Source organism: Gobius niger, assembly GCF_951799975.1.
Source record: "Gobius niger genome assembly, chromosome: 1".
NCBI classification, from domain to species: Eukaryota; Metazoa; Chordata; class Actinopteri; order Gobiiformes; family Gobiidae; genus Gobius; species Gobius niger.
Window position 1 is genome coordinate 56,758,049 of NC_136852.1, and position 20,823 is coordinate 56,778,871.

At 39.3% G+C, this 20,823-nt stretch overlaps 2 protein-coding genes across 4 annotated transcripts; one reads left to right on the plus strand and one right to left on the minus strand.

Moving 5' to 3' along the window:
* Positions 1-3,324: 3,324 nt before the first annotated feature.
* On the minus strand, positions 3,325-14,673 carry ssh1a (slingshot protein phosphatase 1a). 3 transcript variants are annotated; one of them, XM_079561936.1, is made up of 15 exons: positions 14,407-14,673; positions 13,004-13,041; positions 10,533-10,633; positions 10,009-10,073; positions 7,704-7,825; positions 7,557-7,625; positions 7,402-7,467; positions 6,993-7,175; positions 6,701-6,794; positions 6,500-6,628; positions 6,301-6,347; positions 6,082-6,228; positions 5,810-6,010; positions 5,078-5,720; positions 3,325-4,997 (listed from the first exon to the last, which is right to left on the minus strand). In XM_079561936.1, exons 1-15 carry the CDS (start codon positions 14,485-14,487, stop codon positions 3,975-3,977), a joined length of 3,009 nt encoding a protein of 1,002 aa, XP_079418062.1. In that variant the 5' UTR covers positions 14,488-14,673; the 3' UTR covers positions 3,325-3,974. The 3 variants fall into 3 exon arrangements, with proteins under 3 accessions (XP_079418062.1, XP_079418063.1, XP_079418061.1); XM_079561935.1 differs by having other exon boundaries at positions 3,326-4,997; positions 6,981-7,175; positions 14,407-14,672; XM_079561937.1 differs by lacking the exons at positions 13,004-13,041; positions 14,407-14,673 and adding an exon at positions 12,055-12,398 and having other exon boundaries at positions 6,981-7,175.
* Positions 14,517-20,733, plus strand: LOC306967138 (D-amino-acid oxidase-like). Its single transcript, XM_079562046.1, has 11 exons — positions 14,517-14,536; positions 17,747-17,979; positions 18,055-18,172; positions 18,511-18,587; positions 18,680-18,745; positions 18,821-18,875; positions 19,139-19,243; positions 19,337-19,419; positions 19,506-19,623; positions 19,730-19,828; positions 20,259-20,733. Exons 2-11 carry the CDS (start codon positions 17,786-17,788, stop codon positions 20,382-20,384), a joined length of 1,041 nt encoding a protein of 346 aa, XP_079418172.1. The 5' UTR covers positions 14,517-14,536; positions 17,747-17,785; the 3' UTR covers positions 20,385-20,733.
* The last annotated feature ends 90 nt before the right edge of the window (positions 20,734-20,823 follow it).

Here is a 20,823-nt window from a genome sequence, read left to right on the forward strand (position 1 = left end):
GTAGCAACTTCTTTAATTTTAGAGAGAGATGATGTTGCTTCTATTTTATTTCTTTTCAGAAGTTTCTCCAAAATAGAGCCAGGTTCTTCCATTTCATCTGGGCTTGTGGATGCTGTTTGCTTTGTGGGCACTTGGTTCTTCCCCATGGGTTTACTGAAAGAGTAGTTAATTTCCTCCCTTAAATTGTTGCCTTCATCAAATATTAATCCTTTGGCCTTTGTAGTTGATGCTGTCGTTGCTTTGGAGTGAATGGTATCACTCAAGTCTAATAGAGGCTCTTTCTGCACTGTGTTTTTCAAAGGATGTTGGGGTTTAGCTGGAGCCGTTTCCTTCCTGTCTCTGAAGTGGTGCACTGTTTCTGCAGGCTTTTTCCTATCTTCATCCTCTCTGTCCTCAGTCGTCCTCATGGTGTTCCACTGGTATCGATGATGGGATGATGATAATTTGTTTAATGTTGATGTAGGTTCTCCTCTTTTAATTTTCATCAAACCCGAGTCCTCTTTATGGTCTCCCTCTAAAGGAAAGAGAGAGAGGTCACCTGACACTCCAGAGAAATTCTCATCATATGGAACACTTCTCCTCTGATGCTCCATCACAAAGTCTGCAGATGGCTGCACCTCTCTTGTCCTCTTTAGCTGGTCCAAATGCGTGGAAGTCCTGAAGTTCTCACTGCGGCTCTCTTGGTTCTGGTTTGTTTCTCGTGAAGCCAGTGAAACTGTCCTGCCTCCTCCTAGTTCTGCCCTGGCCCCTCCTGCTCTCACCTCATCAACAGTGGAAGAACTCACCCACAAGTTCACGAGCTTTTCAGTAGAAGGTGCTGTTGGCTTCTGGCCTGGTCCAAAACCCTGAGTTCCTGGCTCACCTAACTTTCCCTTAGTGCTCACAGTTTCATCACTGGAGCTTCCTTCCTCCATGACATTACCTCCTTCTTCAAACTCATTGTCTGGTCCTTCATCAGGCATGTTCACTCCACCTTCAACTTTGTCTTGATTTTGCCCCATGTTATTCTGTGAAGTAAAACATATTGTTAGTACCACAATTCTACCAAAATTCATATTGGTAAAAAAACAACAACAACTTTGTCTCACAGAGACAATTCATTGTTAGACAAAACCCTTCATTATGGAGGCGGTGAATTTGAGCATCATATGACTTTAACAGCTTTAGTACAACCTCTGTGTTGGTATTTCAGACACACAGACACAAACTCTAAATCTAAATAGTGTGTAATAGAAAGGATAAGCAATGACAGCAGTTTGGACACAAGTATTTTAGTTTATGCTGAATTTTACTTGGTGTAACAATCTTTCACCAATACAAATTCCCATCTAAGCGGAAAAAACAATTAGGCACAATGGACAATAACATTGAGACAGTGTCTGGTTCCTGTCTGCAGCCTCATCCCCCATGTGTGACAACATATGACTGCTGTTTTCTTATCATCTGACAAGTCTGAGCACTGCTCGATACACTCTGGAGCTACGGTTATCACACTGAACTAGGAGCGGAGCAGTGTGAATAATCTCTTATCATGCCATGACAATAATAAAACAACACAAATACCAAGTTGTCAGTGCAGTATTGATACGTAGAGAAACGTTATTACATTACCTGCAGTAAATATTTTTTTATGTATTCCCGTCAATAAACATTGGAAGACTTCCTGAAGGCATGGCATGCTTGTTAACAATTAGTCTATTATTCAGTCTCATCCTTGAATGCCGACTGCTGATCACTTGATCGCCATGTGTTTAGAAAACTCACACACTGACATCTAAACCTATCTGTTCCAGCCATAAAAAAAAAAACAACTGCATATAACAATTTACCCCAAAACAACCAATTTACTTACTGTGCTCCATACCTACAGCTAGGAAACTATTATGTCCTAACTTATCCTGCCAACTTCTCACATTTCAAAGTGAAAGATGTATTTCTTCAGATGTACTCACTGGGTCGAGGTAGTGTCCGAGCTGCTGGCCTTCTCCCTGGATCGACAGAGTGCTCTTTGTTGGTTGTTTGGTGATGTTCAGTCCTCCTTCAAATGCTCAAGCAATGGGAGCCTTATATTACATCCATGTGATGTCACAGCACATTTGACTAATACAATCAGGAGAAACTTAGACATGCTCATATGCTTATAGTATTTTCAGTGTAGATAATAGCTGTAGTAGTTTAAGGCTGTAGTAAAACAAGTGCGACAAAGACATGGGTTAATGGAATTGACTATTTATTGTTGTTTTTATAGATTTTTTTTTAACCTTATTTATTAGGGAATGTGAGGCTGTGTGATGCCACCATTTACTCTATTATCCTTGATTTGTGCCCTTGTGTATTTTATACAACTACCTCACTGCGGGAGCCTAATCGGGGAAAGTATTAATTAATGCCAGGAGCTGTGATCAGACTGCAAATGAATGAAGCTAACCAGATGGAAATCCAGAAATGAGGGACTATCTAACCACCTACAGACATTGTCCATTTGTTTCTCCCTGGTTGCTGTGGTAACATACAAAACAGGATAAGCCGTCTGATAATAAAAGCGTAAAGTCTACAAACCAAACCACAGAAGAATGAGAGCCTATAGTAAAGTTGTTCCTGTGTTACAATCCATAACACTTGAAAAATCTGGATCTCTAGGTCACACATCTTGGAATGTCATATGCTGAGGAAATTCAAAAGTCACTGGATGCGGCGTGTTGGCGGCTTTAACCAAGTACGCTTGGGTTGAACACAAGCTACTATTCATCATCAAGAGTCTTTGTCCGGGATAAATGAGCTGTGTAAATTTCTGATCTTGTACAAGACAAGAAAGTACAATGTTATGTAAGCCATCATAAAAGAAAATATTTTCATTTATATTATTAGCCAATAACCAAGGAAAGCTGTTTACGTAAAAGAATGTTTATTCTCAATATGAACACATACAGTACTTTTCGATCAACTTAAAAAAAAAAAGTGCAATATGCATATGAACTACAGCAAAGTACAGTACAAAAGTTACTGCATATTTAAAAATGGCTAACATAATGTCACCTAATCATTGTCATCAACTCAATGGTGATATGAGCCAAAGCTCAACAGTTTTGAGCACAGTATAGCAATTAAGTCTCTTTCCCCAAAGGTGCAAAACATATGCCAGCATTTGAATGATCAGTTGTTATTTTTACAGCTTAAATGTTGTTTCTGATTTTAGAGACGGCAAAACAACTTTGGTCTTTTACATTTCAACAGATAATTCAGCTTAAGAGGATCTTTTCATTGTACCATATATTCATAATTTGAAATTTCATTTTTAATACCACATGAGGAATAAATCCATGCAGCATACTACAAAAAAACAATAACAATTTCAGTATTATTCATGTACCTTTTACTTCTAATAGTGCATTTAATAACAAACTCAAAATGTTTGTTCTTTTATAAAAAAGTAAAAACATGAAGTTTGCCTCAGGCAAAAATCAACTTTTCTGCTTTCAGTTTACTGGACCTGAAGACAGTTGTGATGTTCATACAGTAAGAAAGAGCAACATGAGGTAATTGTACAACTCCTTTTTTTCTAATATATGTTGTAAACAGCTGAATGTACATTTCAGTTGCAGTCATGGTTCATTGGGCATTTGTACAGAAGTAGGCAACCAAGCAGTTTACTGTATATGAGGTTAAATAATGTATACGCACATTAATACACATTACAGCCGTGGTTTAAATTTGAAGATTCTCCAACTACTTCATCCTTGTAACGCCGTGTGCCTCAGGCATCATGGGTAAGGCACTTGTTTGTCCATGAATTGAATGAAGTTTGTGCTGAACTGAAAGCATTACACATTTCTCAGATGACTTCAGTCTCTGGAAACAACATTTTGACAAACTTGGAACCGAGCATTATATTAATTGGCCTCGTTGTTCTAAATCTTATGTATATTTTTTCCTATTCTATCCACAAAAAACGGTATGCGTCCATTTTTCTACTGTTAACTGTGTGGCTCCAAAGCTAGTCTTCTTTCTGGACTTTGTAACTCCTTGCAAAGCTGTGAGAAGGTCGGGGCAGGGTTGGAGTGCCACTGCAGCCCAGAGTCTTGCTCGGGAGACAGAGAGAGTAGCAACAGTGTCCCTGCATCTGCTGAACAACCTGAACACAGGTCCTCAGATGAGAAGTTAAGGCTACCCAACTTTGCCAGTGAGTTGGAACGCTTTAACCGCGAGGGAAGTGTGAGGCCGGCCAGGCGCATGCGTGTCTCTATCTCCTGCGCTCTCTGCCGCACCAGACCAGGCCGACCTTTGATGCTGCGCACACTTTCACTGCTGGAGCTGCGAGTAAGTGTAGAGCCACGAGGAGAGGAGGCTGGTGTGAGTAAACCAGAGCCCACTACCCCCATCAAAGCATCATTGGTCAGTGGCAACACCAATGGCTCTAAATGCACTTGGCATGGTGTTGAGGATTTAGCAAAATCCCCTGCAATAGAAGAAAACTCCAATTCCTCATTAGTGTAAAAGGAGCCCTTTCTGGACATTTGGCATGTGTGCAAAGGCTTCAGGGATGGCAAATGTTCTCGGGTTAACCCAGAAAGTCTTTCTAGTCTTTCAGCACGGCGACGGACTAAGCCTGATTTCCTAAGTTGCAGAAGAGTCTCCTGCTGTTGGCCGAGACAGGCCAGTGCAGGCTTCTCCTCCGAATCCAACCTCAACAGTTTTGGCAGAGTCTCAGAAAGGTCCTCAGCCAGAGGTCTTGTCTTACTCTCGGACGTTTGAGTTTTTTCTTTATTGTCACTTTGAATTCCAGAAGGCGAGGCAGCACAGTTGGCACATTTACACCAGGATCCGTCCTGTCCCGCTAAGGGTGCAATGCCATCAGAGGAATATTGGGAAGAAGGGACTGAAGCACTTAGGATTATGCTTGGACTCCAGTGAAGGCAAAGTGTACTGTGGGATGGAGGGACGAGTTTCATCGCTTCACAGCAATCCAGAGCAGGAAACAGTCTTGGACAAATACGGTCCTGAATGAAAATGGAAGAAGGAACGTCTTAATTTGTTACATTTAAAACTGGTTGTGGTAAAATTACAAGGGTTTACTCACAGTGGGGTTATGTGAACTACTCAAAAAGTTGTTATTGTTTGAGTTCTCATTCATTGCTGCGAGGTCCATCCCATTGCCATCACTGTCCCCTTCTGCTGTTGCACTTTCTTCTTTGTCTGGCTGCATAAGTACCTCCATCTCGGCTTCTTCTTTCTGCGTCTCTTCCTCATCCTCCTCTTCAACTGTACTAAACTCCAGCCTCATTCGCAGTTCCTCCAGCGGCTCAGCTCCACTGCTGCCAGTTGGAGCAGTGGTGCACTCAGCTGAGGGCCCAAAGGGTGCAAGGGGTAGGCCTTCTCGTCCAACAAAGGCCTCATCGTCCAGTAAAGCATCACGCTCAACATCGTCAATCTCTATAAACACCTTATCCATGCCCAGAAGGGGAGGCCCGCGCACTGGGGTTGAGGGTTCACTATCCAATGCTGAGTCTGAGAGTCGGCGAAAATAATAGTTGTTATAGGCTGGGTCGATCTGTAGAGAAACAGTGGGTCGAGGCGGACAGGCAGCGCCTTTCTCTGACAGAGCTTCATCACAGCACGGAGACATGGACGGCTCCAACTCGTCTGCACCACACGATGCTGGCAGCCCTTCAGCCATCTCACAATCCAAGTCCGGCTGCCACAACTTATTGTGTCGTTGTTTACTGGAACAAAAATAATCAATGAGTTCCACTTTCCCATACATACTGTATTATAAAAGAAACATTGAATTACAAGACAAAACAGACTGTACCTTGCATCCAAGATACCCTCATACTCTGCTAGTTGTTTCATGAAACCAGTGTTGGGGCGAGTGATACTTCGCTTTTGCTTGACAAAATTGTAAGATTTCTCCAGTGACCAGCCGTATTCCTTCATTGCATAAGCAATGACAGTGGATGCTGACCGGCTTACACCCATCTTACAGTGGACAAGACATTTTGAGTGATTCTTTCTGTAGACAAGAGTTTCTAAATATTATTCATGTTCTGGTTTCCGTTTTTCCAGTGGGGAAAGGTGACTCACTTTGCTTTAACAATGAAGTTGTACGTCTCATTCCAATGGGCCAGGAGGTCAGTGGCATCTTCATCATAGACTCTCACATTGTAATAATTGAATGTTCCAGGAAAGAAGTTGTCTATTTCCCTGGTCACATTTAGAATATATCCCACCCTGAAGAAAAAACATATTTGCAATTACAGTTGTGTTCCACAAAGTATTTTTCCAAACAACAAAAAAACAAACCCTGTTTCTTGCAGCTCCTCCAAATTAGATGCATTCCACTCAGATCCCTATAAACAGATGTTTTATTATTATTATTATTATTATTATTATTATTATTTTGACTCTTAAGTGAGAGATGTTAAAGATGCAGCTTTCATGTTGAGATCAGATGATATACTATTAATAAGTGTTGAAGGTCTTTAGTCCAGTTCTTAGTTACCAGGTAAACGTGATCAAAGATGAGAGTGGCTTTGTCCATCTGACCCAGGATCAGCAGCATCTCATTGTCTATAAACTCTTTATACTCTTTGAGGTTGCAGTTCATGTGCTGCTCTAGCTCTGTACGGATCTGTCGAGAAAGAAACATTCAACAGAAAGTATAAAGATAATGTTTGCTTGGTCAAGATGTTTTTTTTTTAACCTGTTTGCAAGTGACGTTCTCCAGATCCTGGCATGTCATGACGCTTCTGAGTTTGGCTTTAATAAGGCACTCTGTCCTTTCTCTCTCTGTAGGCCTATCAAAACAAACTTATCAGTCTCAAAACACAATTGAGTTCCACAGTCAATATTCAAAGTGCAGTTTTTAATGTTTTTTTACTATATAGTTTAAATAAAGTTGGATTTGTAACATTCTAACTGTAACAGTTCTCATGGACTTTAAATAAACAATAAGTGTATAAATTACAGTAGTTTAAATTTACTTGTCAACAAACATAATTGGCGAATCCGGCCTGGTTGTCTCCAAGTCCTTCATTGTGTTCCACTCGTTGATGGAGCTCTGATCTGATGATATCCCACTGTCATAGTAGCCCATCCAGGTGAGAGCCATGCCCCCAGGGAAGTAGTTAAACCTGCGCGACAACTCACACGCTTTGTGCAGCACCTGGATCGCTGACCTACATTTGGAAATATTTGAAAAAGAAAAGCTCACAATGTAAAAGGTGTCTTGTAGAAATGTGGGTATTAATTTTTCCTCTCTGTTGAAAACTGAAGTCAAGCATCTGCACGAGCTACTTTGACCCAGCAGGTGGCAGAGTGACCCATTGAATCAATCAGTTCTTAAACCTACATCCATAAATGGAACATTTAGGGGGAAATGTATCCTCCACAAACATTACTCACCACATGGCTTGCACAGACACAGGTTTGAAGATATGTGTCCTACTTGCTGTGCTCACTGTGAAGCCTCTGTAGAGAACAGTAGCTAATGGTTATTTTCAACACAAATACTTCAAAAATATGCAAGTACTGTATATTCGATGTAGTGACAAATTTACCCATCTCCATCCAGATGGATCTTTGCATCACTCCACAGAGGCAGTACCATGCCAATAGAGCAGCTTTTACTGTCACACAAATAGAAGGAAACAATCCAAATACTGTACGTGTTTGAACATCTCCTGATAAAAGCATAATGTCAATACCAGTCTTTGTTGGTAAAGTCAATCCCCAGTAGGATGTTTTCTTCAGTGTCCTGTCGACCACTGGAGTACACAACCACCATGTACCTCACCCGGTCAGACCACGCACTCTCCAGCCGCACCGCCTGCACACAGACTTAGTCAGTCTTAGCGTGTGTACTAAATGTGTATCATAAATACACACACTGCACAATTAATTACAATCAAATTAAAATGTTGTCTTGAATGGTCCCACTCCCACTTCAGCAAATTGCAATGGTTGCAATTATTTATTCATCTATTTATTATTTATTCCTTGCATTTAAAGAAAGTGTCTCATCTCCATGGGGTCATATTTTTATATAGAACAACTAAATCATTAGGTTAGACCAGGGGGGTCCAAAGTGCGGCCCGGGGGCCAAATGCGGCCCTCAGACCAATTTTTGGTGGCCCTCTGCCATCTTGCTGAATCGGGACACATCATCAGAGATAGTCCTTTTTATTTGAAATGTAATAATTCTACACAATTCTAACCAAACAACTAACCTTTTACTGTGAGACAGAGCTGGCATGAAGGTTTTGAGCAGAAATACAGGTGTGGGGCGCAATTTAAACCTCTGCTAGTCAAAGGTTTTGCGGCACTAACCACTGATCTATGGCCCTTCACCCTGTGTAAGCTTCAGTATGTGGCCCCCCATGAAAAAAGTTTGGACACCCCTGGGTTAGACCAATAAAAACATGTCTTGGTTCTTGTATGTTACGGATCCTGGACAGATTTAAAATGTGCACCATGAACTGAATTAGGATATTAACTCAAAAATTGCAAACCTAATTGCAATTGCAACCCTGAAATATTTTATGAAAAATTGTCCACTTTTTTTTTATAAACCACTACAGATGCCCAAAGTGCTGTACATAAGGATGTGATAAAACAAGAAAACACAAATAAAACATCTAAGACCTGAGCGATAAAACAGCAATATAAAGGGGGATGAAAAAGAAAAGAAAAAAAACGTGTTTAAAAAGACGTTAAGAGAGAGACACTGAGCTTTTGCTGAGCAAAGTGCCCTGGTAGGGACTTGCATAGACAACTGAACAAATAAATGGCTGGTCCCACAAAAAGTTACTGTAGTCCAGGCGACATTATGAAAACATTTTTAAGCTTAGGCAGGCGTTTAAAAGATGTATTTGAGGCTTAGGGTTAGGCTTTCATCCAAGATCGACCTAAAATCTGGTGATGTGAAAATGTGAATCGATGTTAAAAAAAAAAAGAAATAGTCAAAATGATTAACTCTTTTTCATGTCTTTTTTGGTATTCAATTCAAATTCAAATTCACTTTATTTATCTGTTAGGAACTTCATTTGGTAACGTAAAGTTATTTTACTGAGACAACAGTTACAGTTTGTTACAAGGACAAAAATGCAGATGTTAAAATAAAAGAAACCTCTTTTGGTTATAAAATGAGTCGTATTCATTTTGTAAAAAAAAAGGGTAAAGAAAAATAATTTAAAAATGTAAATCAGTTTAGTTTAGTTTATTTGTTTACTTGAGCAGTATACATTATGCTCAAAAGGAGTGGGCTAAAGCAAGAAGCTCATGAGCACCTACCCCCAATCAGGAGCTTAAAATCGAAAATCAAATCAAATCGGGGCTTGAGTGCATCGTGACATCCTATTTGTTTAACTAATCTAGATGCATCTACAATCACTGATCCTGACAAAGCTGTGGGTATAGGGAGCCAATGTCATGGTCCTGTTTTGTTTAGTTTTCTGGTCTTTGTGGTGCCCACCAGAGCCTCAGACGTGACGACTCTGCGATTTTCTTTTCTTTTTCCATTTCTCATTGAGAGGACTTTGATTGTAGTGAATTTTAGCAGATGGTGGACTTGTAAGACACTAATAAAACAGTGGAATGATGAAATTGTGTTTTCCTAAAAATCAAATCAAGTGGCTAAATGTACAAGAATTAACAAAAGTTATATTGAACCCTGTGGCACCCACATGTTAGCTGAGCCATTCCTAGCGATTGAAGGCCAAGACTAAAAAGTAAACGCAGCACCTACAGCCTCATCAGCTCGAAAGTTGTTTACATACATTTAACATACAAAAAAAACTTCATTATTATTCCCTATATCTAATTTTTTGTATCATTTTGAGTCGATTAAAATCTTATAGGCCCGAAGGATTTTCAAATCTATGCAATACAAGGTTCTGGACTTTGAGAATGGCTGCCCTGCACTGTACTGAATAGGTGCATCTGGCAATGCTCTCGGGACGGGGCAGGAGTGCCATCATGGTGTTGTGATGTGTTATGCATATCGTTTCTCACCAGTTTGATTCTGTCCTCAGAGCGAAGAATATTTATCATCACTTGCAAGTGCTGGGGGAGGTCACCTGACCAAGAAAAACATCAGTAACAGGTTGTTCAATGGAAGTATCACAGGTACATCATAAACCTCTGACAGGTATTGTATGTCTGCAGTGGCTTTTAGCATCACAAAAAAGGGCTCATGTCAATTTACCCGAGCACATTTCAAACACTGTGGACACTGGTTTCAAGTTCACCAATTTACCAATGCGTCTGCTCAACACACTACAGTACATAAGTGAATTGTTTTTTCGTATTCCTTCACAACTGTTGAAACAAACAAGAAAACTATAATGTCTGATAATGTCAGTAAAGTATTGCCACAATGTCAAGGTTATTACAGTGCACTGGATCAGGACCTTAATCTGTCTAATCTATACAGTATGTCTGGAACACGCTTACAGCGAGGCCTCCTTCATCCGCCTCTAACTAAGCTAACCACATCTGCTGCAGTGTTGAATGAAGAAGAAATGTAACCAAATCACCTGCATGTTTGTATTGAGGATGTGTTTTCTGGCTCGGATGACTGCTGCCCTGCTGCAGAAAGAGGGCAGCTCCCTTCACCATGAGGAAGCTCTCGCTCAAACTGCAAAACAAGTAAATTGCACATGTCATTAGTTGAAAGATTTAAACATTTCACCTGCATTTTTCTAGGCCTAACTTAATCAAATTGAGGTCGATTAATGTTAACAGGGATGCTTACGTTCAGTTGTTACAACAGCTGTAATATAATAAAATTGGTTTACAGCAGCCATTCGACGTTGATCCTAAATGCTTTCTGTCCTAATTCTGCTGCATGGACTGCACCTATTTGGTTTGGCAGGTCTTTTCTTCTCAGGTTAATGCTAAACAGTCCTAAATTGACCTGGAATGTTTGCAATGCTATGACCTCTGCATTTAAACACATTTAAAATGTTGATAAAGCCAAGCATTATGTTACATGTTAAGCTATTTTATTGCTTCAAAATTCCCATTCAAACAAAGCTGGATAGTTCTGAGATGCCAGCCCTGCAAAAATATTTTGATATATTTAAAGGCAAACTTTTCTATTGAGAAAATAACACCTTTAGGTAGTTCTTCAATAGAAAGCATCTTGACTATTGCAAAGTTTTGTTCAAAATAAAGTACTCTGTTTTTATATGTCTTAATGGTTTGGCCACAGCATACCTGTCAGAGTTGCTACCCTCATACATTCCAATAACAGAGATGAGGTCCACTAATCCCTTGCCCCTAAATGCTCCAGGAATATGTTACAAAACTTGATGTGAAAGGTCTGTGGTTGTGTGGAACAGTGAGCTATTAAAGATTAGAACTGACCCATCTTTTTGTATCATTTTGTGTAAAACTGCATTGATGTTTCAACTACTTTTTTCTTTGCCTGAGAAGCACTTTGGGCAGCATTTTTTCAATTTGCCCTTTGACCTTTAAACAACACTTCACTTGAGTGAACTAAACCAGAATCATTTCAAAGCACATGTTTCAGAGGAAGTTTGACTCATTGCCTTTCTCATGGACAGCTCCATAAATATACATAGTGAGTGAGGAATACATTGCAGTATGGTGTGAAAAGTCCTGAAGATGACAATGCAGTACAAACCCTGCTTTGTAAAACTTGTGCCTTGTTCCTACTTTGTGAAGCAGATTCAGAGGTGTGGGCCTGAGACACATTAGTACCAACAATGGATGTGATTTTGTGAACCTCACTAGAAATTCCCACCGCCTCCAGCGCCACAGCAAAAGTTACACAGCATTGAAAGGAGCTTGGGGGTGGTAGACACTTCTCAACAAGAGCTTTTGTTCCATTTTCTGAATTTGTGTTGAATCTGCCCCCTGAGATTGTTAGAGGCTTTTAGGAGGATCCAGTGTCAGGCACTGATTGATAAGGCAGCAGCAGAAATGCCTGGAGCAACAGTGTACAATTCATCTAATTTAGTTTTTATCAAATTAAATGACAAAAATGAATGAGACAAACTTTTCATTGAAGGTAAATGATAAAGCTAGACTTACATGCGATTAATCTCACGCTGGGTTAGCACAGCATTTTCTACAAAATACGGTAACATCTTCATTATGGATTCCTGGATGGGTTCAAAAACCAAATGCATCCTGTTTATGCACCCAGGTGTCTTCTACAAAAGCTGTAACTCCATAGCATCAGATCCCGGTGTAACAGAAGAGAGCGTCTGCACAGGCATCTGTTTCCATGCTGTTTCCTGGCTGCGGCACTTCTGACTGACAGCTTGCTGGTTCTCATGGATCAGTGACGTCAGATGCCACGCCCCCTCCCATTCTTCCCTCCTCCCAGCTTCGGCCTGCTCCCTCTGGCTCACAAACTTCACCTGCCTCCTCAAACTCACCCGACTTCCTTAACTAAGTAATAATAATTCTACACATTTGAGGAAAGGCTTGAATTGGAGTTTATATAATTCAGCAAAAATAAAATTCAAGCCTCTTTAAAAACTTCTGAGTAATAGTTTCACATTTTTTCTGGACTTGACTTAACTATATTTGTCAATGTTAGTTTGTTCGCCTAGCACAGCAGTGAGTCGCTCTGAAAGATAATTTGTAGATTACTAGAAAACCTTATGTTTATCCCATAGACGGCCATTATTTAGAGCCCATTTATCACTTACTATTTCAAGCATTTGCATTGACATTAGACACCTTCACAAATCCAGATAAACTTTGATGCTAAAGAATTTACATCATTCTCTGTATATAATGTTTTGCAGCTCTTGACTATTCAAATTGTGTCTTGGATTTTACTGTGAATAACCTTAAAGCTAAAAAAAAAAAAAGAACTACCTCCCAGACTGGAATGTCCTTAAAATCATCCCTGCTGGCTGTCACTCTCATTGATCAAATTATATGTGAAGGTGATTTGATAAGTTTTATTGTCCTGAAAAGTAGGAGTGATAAATTGTGCATAACTGAGTGAGAACAGCAGCAGACTCACCTCTGATTGGCTCGTCTTTCATCTTCACTGCCAAAGTCCTGGAAAAGATGTTACAGATAATTGGTTGGATTGATAAACTCTCTGTAATGCACGACAATTATGCAACTGTGCCAAAACAGAGCTGGAAAAGAGTTAAACAAAACCGACAACCCAGTTAGGCGGCCTCTATGAAGATGAAGAAAACCAAACGTATCACAAAAGTGGCTTTTTACTACTTCACACCATCAGAAAGAAAACCAGAGCAAGCAGATGTGCATCAAATACAAAAGGCAAGGGGTTAATTTTGTTTAAGTCATACTGAAGATAAACCTAAAAACACATATTTAGACTTTGTTATTACATGTAATTCTCCACATCAGCTAAATTTATCTGTGTAATAGTAGCTGTTTTTGCAGCTCTCACTATCAGTAGTATTACCCCCACCCCCATCATCCCCACAAGCAGATGACATCATTGCTGCAGAAGCTCCTGATTGCCGTGCCAGTTTTACCCAGCACTGCACAGCTGCATGCCCAGTGGTGCCACAACTTCAAAACTCATACAATGTAGGCCTAGTTGTTTCAATACACAACTTTTTGTACAATTAAAAAAAATCACAAATAAATGTATTTCATGCAGTAGATGCCAATTAGCTGTTTTCTTCATTAAAGCAAAGTACATTTTCCACTTCATTCATAGTTAATCAAGTTTGTGCATTTAGATACAGATACCATGAGATTTATTTGATGTATTATGAGCCAGATGAGACGTATCCCCTCTGTTTTAGAGTTGGTAGATGGCGCCCCCATCTGGTAATATCAACGATGGAATCACTGAACCAACAAATACGTCGTTGTTTACGTTTATATCCATATTGTAAGACTTAATAAATACATGAATAAAACCTTGAAGATAATCTGCAGCTGCTTCTATGTCATTTTATCAACATATCCAGTGTTAATAACCAAAGTTCACATCATCATTTTTAAACCAGTCAGACAGTGATTGACAAGGACCTTGTACCTTCTATGTTAAATTTTATGATAAACAATAAAAGTGAAGATAAACAGCTAAGATCAGTTTCTATGATTCTTCACTCACAGTTGTTAATGCTAGCTATGTGAGTTTATATTGCTTTCATTATCATCGCATGTACCAGAGGAGCAAATATGATACAAAATAACTCAACAATGATGTGATTGATTAGGATCAGATTGGTCATAATATCATGGAATTGGCTGGAGTAGTATTATTTGTATTTATGTTGAGTAAAAATAAGCAAACCTAGCATAACACGGTAACTAACGGTGCTAGTAGTAATTTTAGCCTCAGTCAGCAGCAGGCCCTGTACAGCGGCTTCACCCACTGCACCTCCCCGGCTACACCGAGGATGTGCTCCCCGATGTCCCCGCATTTGGACTGACCTCCCCGGCGGCGGTGGTCGCAGTGCTGGCCGAAGAAGCGGCGCTAGGAGTCGGAGATCGCTGCAGAGTAACCAGCGCCATGGCGGAAGCTGAGGATGCGCCGCCAAACACCGGTGTACAGCGCCCAGAAGTAAGCCGCTAGCACCGGGCTAACGACACACACTACTACGGCCAGAGCTCGTAGTCCCACATACTCCGCGAGAGGGGGGCCAGCAGAGGGAGGGTCAGCACTCAGGAGTGAGAGAGGAGCTCCGTCTTCTCTAGGCTCATGGTGGTGGTCAGCAGCTCAGGGTCAACTCCACAAGACTGAAACAAGAAAAAAAATATATATTTGTCAATAGTCTATTAAGGGGAGACACTACAGGCAAAACTAAATTTTTTCAGTTTTCAGGTTTTGCGCCAAATTGGTCTATGAACATATAAGCTTTCACCCGGAAACAGAAAATATACCTAATCTTCACAAATTCATGTTTAAGTATTGCGCTGATTCAATGTTCCCCCATAGACTTATAAGGGACAATGCAATTTCAAGGGCCTTTTTCTCAAAACACATTTTTCTGTCATTGTGGTGACACTATGTCCACGTCAGTAGGACCTAAAGACTTCAGATTTTCCAGCCTTGGACTGAACAATACTTGGAAGATTTTTTCAGAGGGATTTTTTATTAACTAATCCCTAAGCCCCATTTATTGAGTTTTGAATGTCAAAAAATAAGGCGAAAATTAAATTTTTACACATTTTTCCACTAGAAACAGCTTATTTAAAAAAAAAAAAAACATTCCTCAGTTATTCAAGGCTAGAGCTAAATATAAAAAAGTACAATAAAATGTTCCTATATTTGTAATTTATAAATGTAAATAAATATGCATGTGTTTATAAAAAAGTACTTCATGTTTGAGGTCATATTTTGTTTTTGATCATGCTTTTCGTCCATAGCTGGCAGAAACTGGAGCAGATATAATTGTCAACTGCACTGGGGTGAGATCTGGTGAGCTCCAGCCGGACCCAGAGCTTAAACCTGGCCGTGGGCAAATCATAAAGGTGATTGCATAAAACTGTTTAAGTTAGGCTCATGGTCACCTTAAGACAGCAGTGGTTTTTGGTTGATGATACCTGGAACTTGACCAATTACAGGTAGACGCTCCATGGCTTAAGCACTGGATCCTGACCCATGACTTTGAAGGAGGGGTGTACAACTCACCCTATATAATTCCGGGGTAAACACCTTTATACACTAAAATGCAACATTATACATGATTTTTCAGAGGGATTTTTTATTATCTAATCCCTAGCCCCATTTATTGAGTTTTGAATGTCAAAAAATAAGGCGAAAATTAAATTTTTACACATTTTTCCACTAAAAACAGCTTATTTTAAAACTAAAAAAGAAATCCAAAATCCCCTCTGAAAAAGTCTTGGTAGCTCATTCATCAATAAAATGAAACAATACATTTGACTGTAGTTCAATGCATTATTCAGATTTCGTCGCCGAAAAGATGGGAAATTTGGGGCATTTTTAGGCATAAAACACCTTGTTCTTATATGAAAAGATAAAATGACAGAAAACTTGCAATGTATTTTTTTCTCACATTTATGCCAGTGATCTACAGCAAAAGTTTGAAATTGATATCTGTAAATATACATTTTTTCCCTATTCACCTGCAGTGTCTCGCCTTAAGAAAAAACAGTAGACTGCGTTTCAGCTGCAAGTGTGATAAATAGCAAGCAAGTAAGCTCACGTGGATAGATCAATATAGATATAAAAATATAAAAACCCACATTTTGTAGCTGCCGCGGTCGAAAAGATGGTCGCTCAAACTGATGGTTCACATGTTTTTTTTATTGAGCCTTGCCTTGCATGTGAACACACCGTAAGAGCTAATGTAAACAGAAAAACAATCCAATTAATTTACCTTAAACCTTTTTCCTAGGGCTGGGACGATCCACTTTTGTCACGATCCGCTACGTATCACGATACTCAGGGGCCGATCCGATACGAATCACGATACAATAAGTAATTATGATTTGTAACATGTTTGCCTTAAAATGTGTTAAAAGAAAACAGTCATGTGTCCAAAATGTATAAACCCAATGCCATTTAACAGTTTTTGAAGTGTTAAGATCGAAAAGTGCATTAACACAAAATGTAACAAAGTGCAACGTTACTGCGAAACAAGGGTAAAAATGCTTCGAAACACAAGCATTGAAAGTATTGCGATATTTGAAAAAGTATCGATACTTGATATTGCAGCACAAAGTATTGCGATCCAAATCCGATCCGATATTTTGTCCCAGCCCTACTTTTTACCATATGACAATCTCTATTTTGACTGCTGTAATTATGTAAATTCCATGTATATTTCTTAAAAATTTAAACCTTGTCTTTTTAACCTTATATCTGAACCATTACTATAGCCTACATTACATTACGTCGAGCGCGTTAATCAAGGCTTTTACCGAAGACCGTTAGCACCGTCTAGTGGGTAAAAAGTTACCGTTAGAAAGCAGTTAAGTTACATAAACTCCGCAAAAACTATTAAAATATAAATTGACATAACAAAACCCTACCAACCTCGTGCCAAGAAATTGTAAGCAATAAACAAATAAACTTAAATTAAACATGTGTCCTTTTCACACACCTTTCTCTGCTTTGCCACAGTTACTTCCGCTTTACGGCACCATATTACGATTCCCTATGAACTTGCTTTGAACACATAATCAAAGAATGTTGATCACATGGTCGTAGATCAAGCTCCGCCCATTCTCCCTGTTAGACTTGTCCATGGACTTGAAATGCCTGACACCACACCCACGTCCTGCTGGAAGACATAACGTAAGTAAGAGCGTGTTTGACAGGGTAATTCCCCGTGAAGTGATAGTTGTGCAGGCTTTTTGAGTTATTATCATAGTAGGGCACATGTTGCATGCTTGTTTTGCTAAAGTTGTGGTCACTTGGTTTGTGAAGCTGCTAAGGTTCTCAGCAAAGTTGCAATAGTCTGTAACCTCACCTGAACTATGGGGTCTGCAAAAAACTAAACTAAACCTATATCTATAAAGAACTTTTTCTTTTCTTTTCTTTTTTTTTACTTTGTACTGTTAACCGCGCCTGAACCAAAGCCAGTGCCAAACGACAATTCAGACTCCAGATTAGACCAATAAAGCAGGTTCAAATCAGAACTAGACGAGAAGTTTCCCTGACTTTATCTAAATCCAAAAAGCCTCGAGCAGGGTGAAAGAGCATCATGTAAAATAGATTGCAAATGCCTGTCCTAGATGATCAATTAATTGTAATTTGCAGCATGAATGGTCTGATGTTGTCATTGTTTTTTTCCTGAAGTAGTACCATTTCAAGTAAGATTGTGTCCCAGAGAAATCCAGCATGCGGGTGGCTATAATTGGAGCTGGGGTCATTGGACTGTCCACGGCTCAGAGCATATACCAACATTACCACTCTGTTGTTCACCCTCTTAATATTGACGTGTATGCTGACCGCTTCACTCCACTCACCACAAGTGATGGAGCGGCAGGTTTCTGGCAGCCATACCTTTATGACGATGGAAAAGTTGATGAAACGTGAGTATGTAACTAATTGTTGATGTTTCAATTTATAGACCCTATAAGTGACTTTTTATTATTTAATTTCTCCAGCAAGTGGACTAGAGAGACATTTGACTACTTGCTGAGTTTCATCAAGTCTCCAGATTGTGTAAAGATGGGCGTATTTCTTCAGTCTGGCTACAATGTATGCCTTCAACAAGCACCTGCAGTGAGTTGTCTTTTCGAAAATATCACATCCAATTGTCGTAAAGATTATGGTGTCACTTCAGGAGAGGTGATACTGTATCTTTCATAACAAAGAACAAAGGTATAGTCTGTAAATAGATAACAGTTTTATAGTAGTTAATATTTAATTGCAAGTAATTTCTCTATCAGTGCCTTTAACCTGAGAGCTAAGTTTACCACAACAATTGGAATTAGTATTCAGACTCTGTAGCTGGGGCACCAAAAGGGGCTTGAAATCACAGAAGGGGAAAGGAGCTATTAGTTCTAGATACCATGTAATACATTTGTTTTGCACATAACAAAATATGTTTATGTTTGCAGGAACCTTCATTTAAAGATAGTGTTTTGGGTTTTAGAGAGCTCAGCAAGCGGGAGATGCAGATGTTTCCGGGATACAAGTACGTTCTAATAAACACATACAGTAATGCAGTGAACTGTGTGAATGGTCAGTGGTAATTCTGGTTGGTATTACTCCTTATTAACATTTTAGACATGGATGGTTTAACACCGCGTTGATGGTAGAGGGTAAAACCTACCTCCCCTGGCTGACAGATTGGTGCGTACATTTTTTAATATAATGCAACATTATGATAAAGAAGGATTCCCCAAACACAAGTTCTTCATTCTGTAGGCTGGAACAGAGAGGTGTGAAATTTCATCACAGAAAAATTGAGTCATTTAAAGAAGTAAGTGAGATGGTGTTTTAATTTCTTAACTTAATAGACCAATTATTAATATGGAAAAGTGTCATGCGGCGTTATTATTGTAGACCCTGACTCTCTCCCCACACATTCCTCAGTTATTCAAGGCTAGAGCTAAATATAAAAAAGTACAATAAAATGTTCCTATATTTGTAATTTATAAATGTAAATAAATATGCATGTGTTTATAAAAAAGTACTTCATGTTTGAGGTCATATTTTGCTTTTGATCATGCTTTTCGTCCATAGCTGGCAGAAACTGGAGCAGATATAATTGTCAACTGCACTGGGGTGAGATCTGGTGAGCTCCAGCCGGACCCAGAGCTTAAACCTGGCCGTGGGCAAATCATAAAGGTGATTGCATAAAACTGTTTAAGTTAGGCTCATGGTCACCTTAAGACAGCAGTGTTTTTTGGTTGATGATACCTGGAACTTGACCAATTACAGGTAGACGCTCCATGGCTTAAGCACTGGATCCTGACCCATGACTTTGAAGAAGGGGTGTACAACTCACCCTATATAATTCCGGGGTAAACACCTTTATACACCAAAATGCAACATTATACATGATGGAAGAGTTGTTCTTGTAAAGTTGATCAAATTATTGTTTATGCAGAAGTCGACTTGTCACTGTTGGTGGAGTGTTTCAAATAGGAAACTGGAATGAGGCAAATGACTCCATTGATCACAAGAACATTTGGGAAGCAGCTTGCCAGCTTGAACCTAGTCTCAGAGTAAGACAATACTATTACACAGTCATGACTACATCAAAATGATTAAGATACTAAAAAGAGCAAGTGACTTACATTTAAAATACAAACCTTTTCTCTCTCATTACAGCATGCAAGAATAGTGGACGATTGGTCAGGTCTTAGACCTTACCGCAGCAAAGTGAGGCTGGAAAGAGAGTCTTTACCATGTGGAGCTTCTAAAGTAGAGGTATATTTTTGTGTTTCCATCAGAGAAAATGCGCATCGGTCCAATATTCGCATAATAAATTCGCACAACAGAAGCGAATTTTCATACGTTTCCATCATAGAGTTTTTGCGAATCGTGGCTTTGGTTACTTGGTCACAGCAGGCGGCTGCATGGCGCAATTGCAGCATTTACCCAGCAGAGGGCGCACTGTGCATTTTTTATTTCACTTTAAGTGCGAGCTTTTTTGTATTGTTTTTGGACAGATCAATTTACATTGGCGGAACTAGTTGCTTGTTTTTACTTGTAATGCCATGAAAAAAATGTTCATTTAGGTGACCTACTACTACAAACAAAAACTATCCTGGAGTGAGTTTACTAAGTTTTCTAATGAAGATCAGGCGCGTCTGTTCAAGTTGTATGTGTTGGCTAACCATATTTATTTTAAATATAGGTAATACACAATTATGGACATGGAGGATTTGGATTGACCATTCACCGAGGTTGTGCTGAGGAAGCTGCCAGACTATTTGGACAGATTGTGGAAGAGAAAGGAAAAGGCCTGAAAGCTCATCTTTAAGTTGAGTGTCAAATATATATAATTGAACAAAACACAAAGAAAAGTATTACAATATTAAAATCACACAGAAAGAAGAATGAGCATGTGCACTAGTTTTAATATGCTTAATGCCATTGTACACATATACAGAAACTGTGTCAACACTAATTTGTGCACACGCCACATAGACATCAATGGAACGCTACCGTTTCTTTACACACTGACTTGGCTTCTTGGCATCAGTCACTTTACAATCAAAGACAACAAAGCGGGATTTTGATGTGTTTATGCATGTCTTGTATGTTTTCTTTTGTAATAATATACTGAAATAAATGACTGACTAACTAAATGAATTAAATGAATTATGAAGATTGTAAAAAAAAAAGATATTAAAGGTTATTGACCAATTTTGTGGCCAAACAAGTCAGTATGACACACAGACAAAATGTAAAGTATATAA

Coding starts and splice junctions, on each gene's coding strand:
- ssh1a (XM_079561935.1), bottom strand. CDS start 14,487: ATGGCGCTGGTTACTCTGCAGCGATCTCCGACTCCTAGCGCCGCTTCT. Junction 6,348..6,499: donor TCTTTGATCACGTTTACCTG/GTAACTAAGAAC, acceptor ATCTGTTTATAG/GGATCTGAGTGGAATGCATC. Junction 5,721..5,809: donor GAGGGTATCTTGGATGCAAG/GTACAGTCTGTT, acceptor TTTTTGTTCCAG/TAAACAACGACACAATAAGT.
- LOC306967138 (XM_079562046.1), top strand. CDS start 17,786: ATGCGGGTGGCTATAATTGGAGCTGGGGTCATTGGACTGTCCACGGCT. Junction 18,173..18,510: donor GCCTTCAACAAGCACCTGCA/GTGAGTTGTCTT, acceptor TTATGTTTGCAG/GAACCTTCATTTAAAGATAG. Junction 19,624..19,729: donor AGCTTGAACCTAGTCTCAGA/GTAAGACAATAC, acceptor CTCTCATTACAG/CATGCAAGAATAGTGGACGA.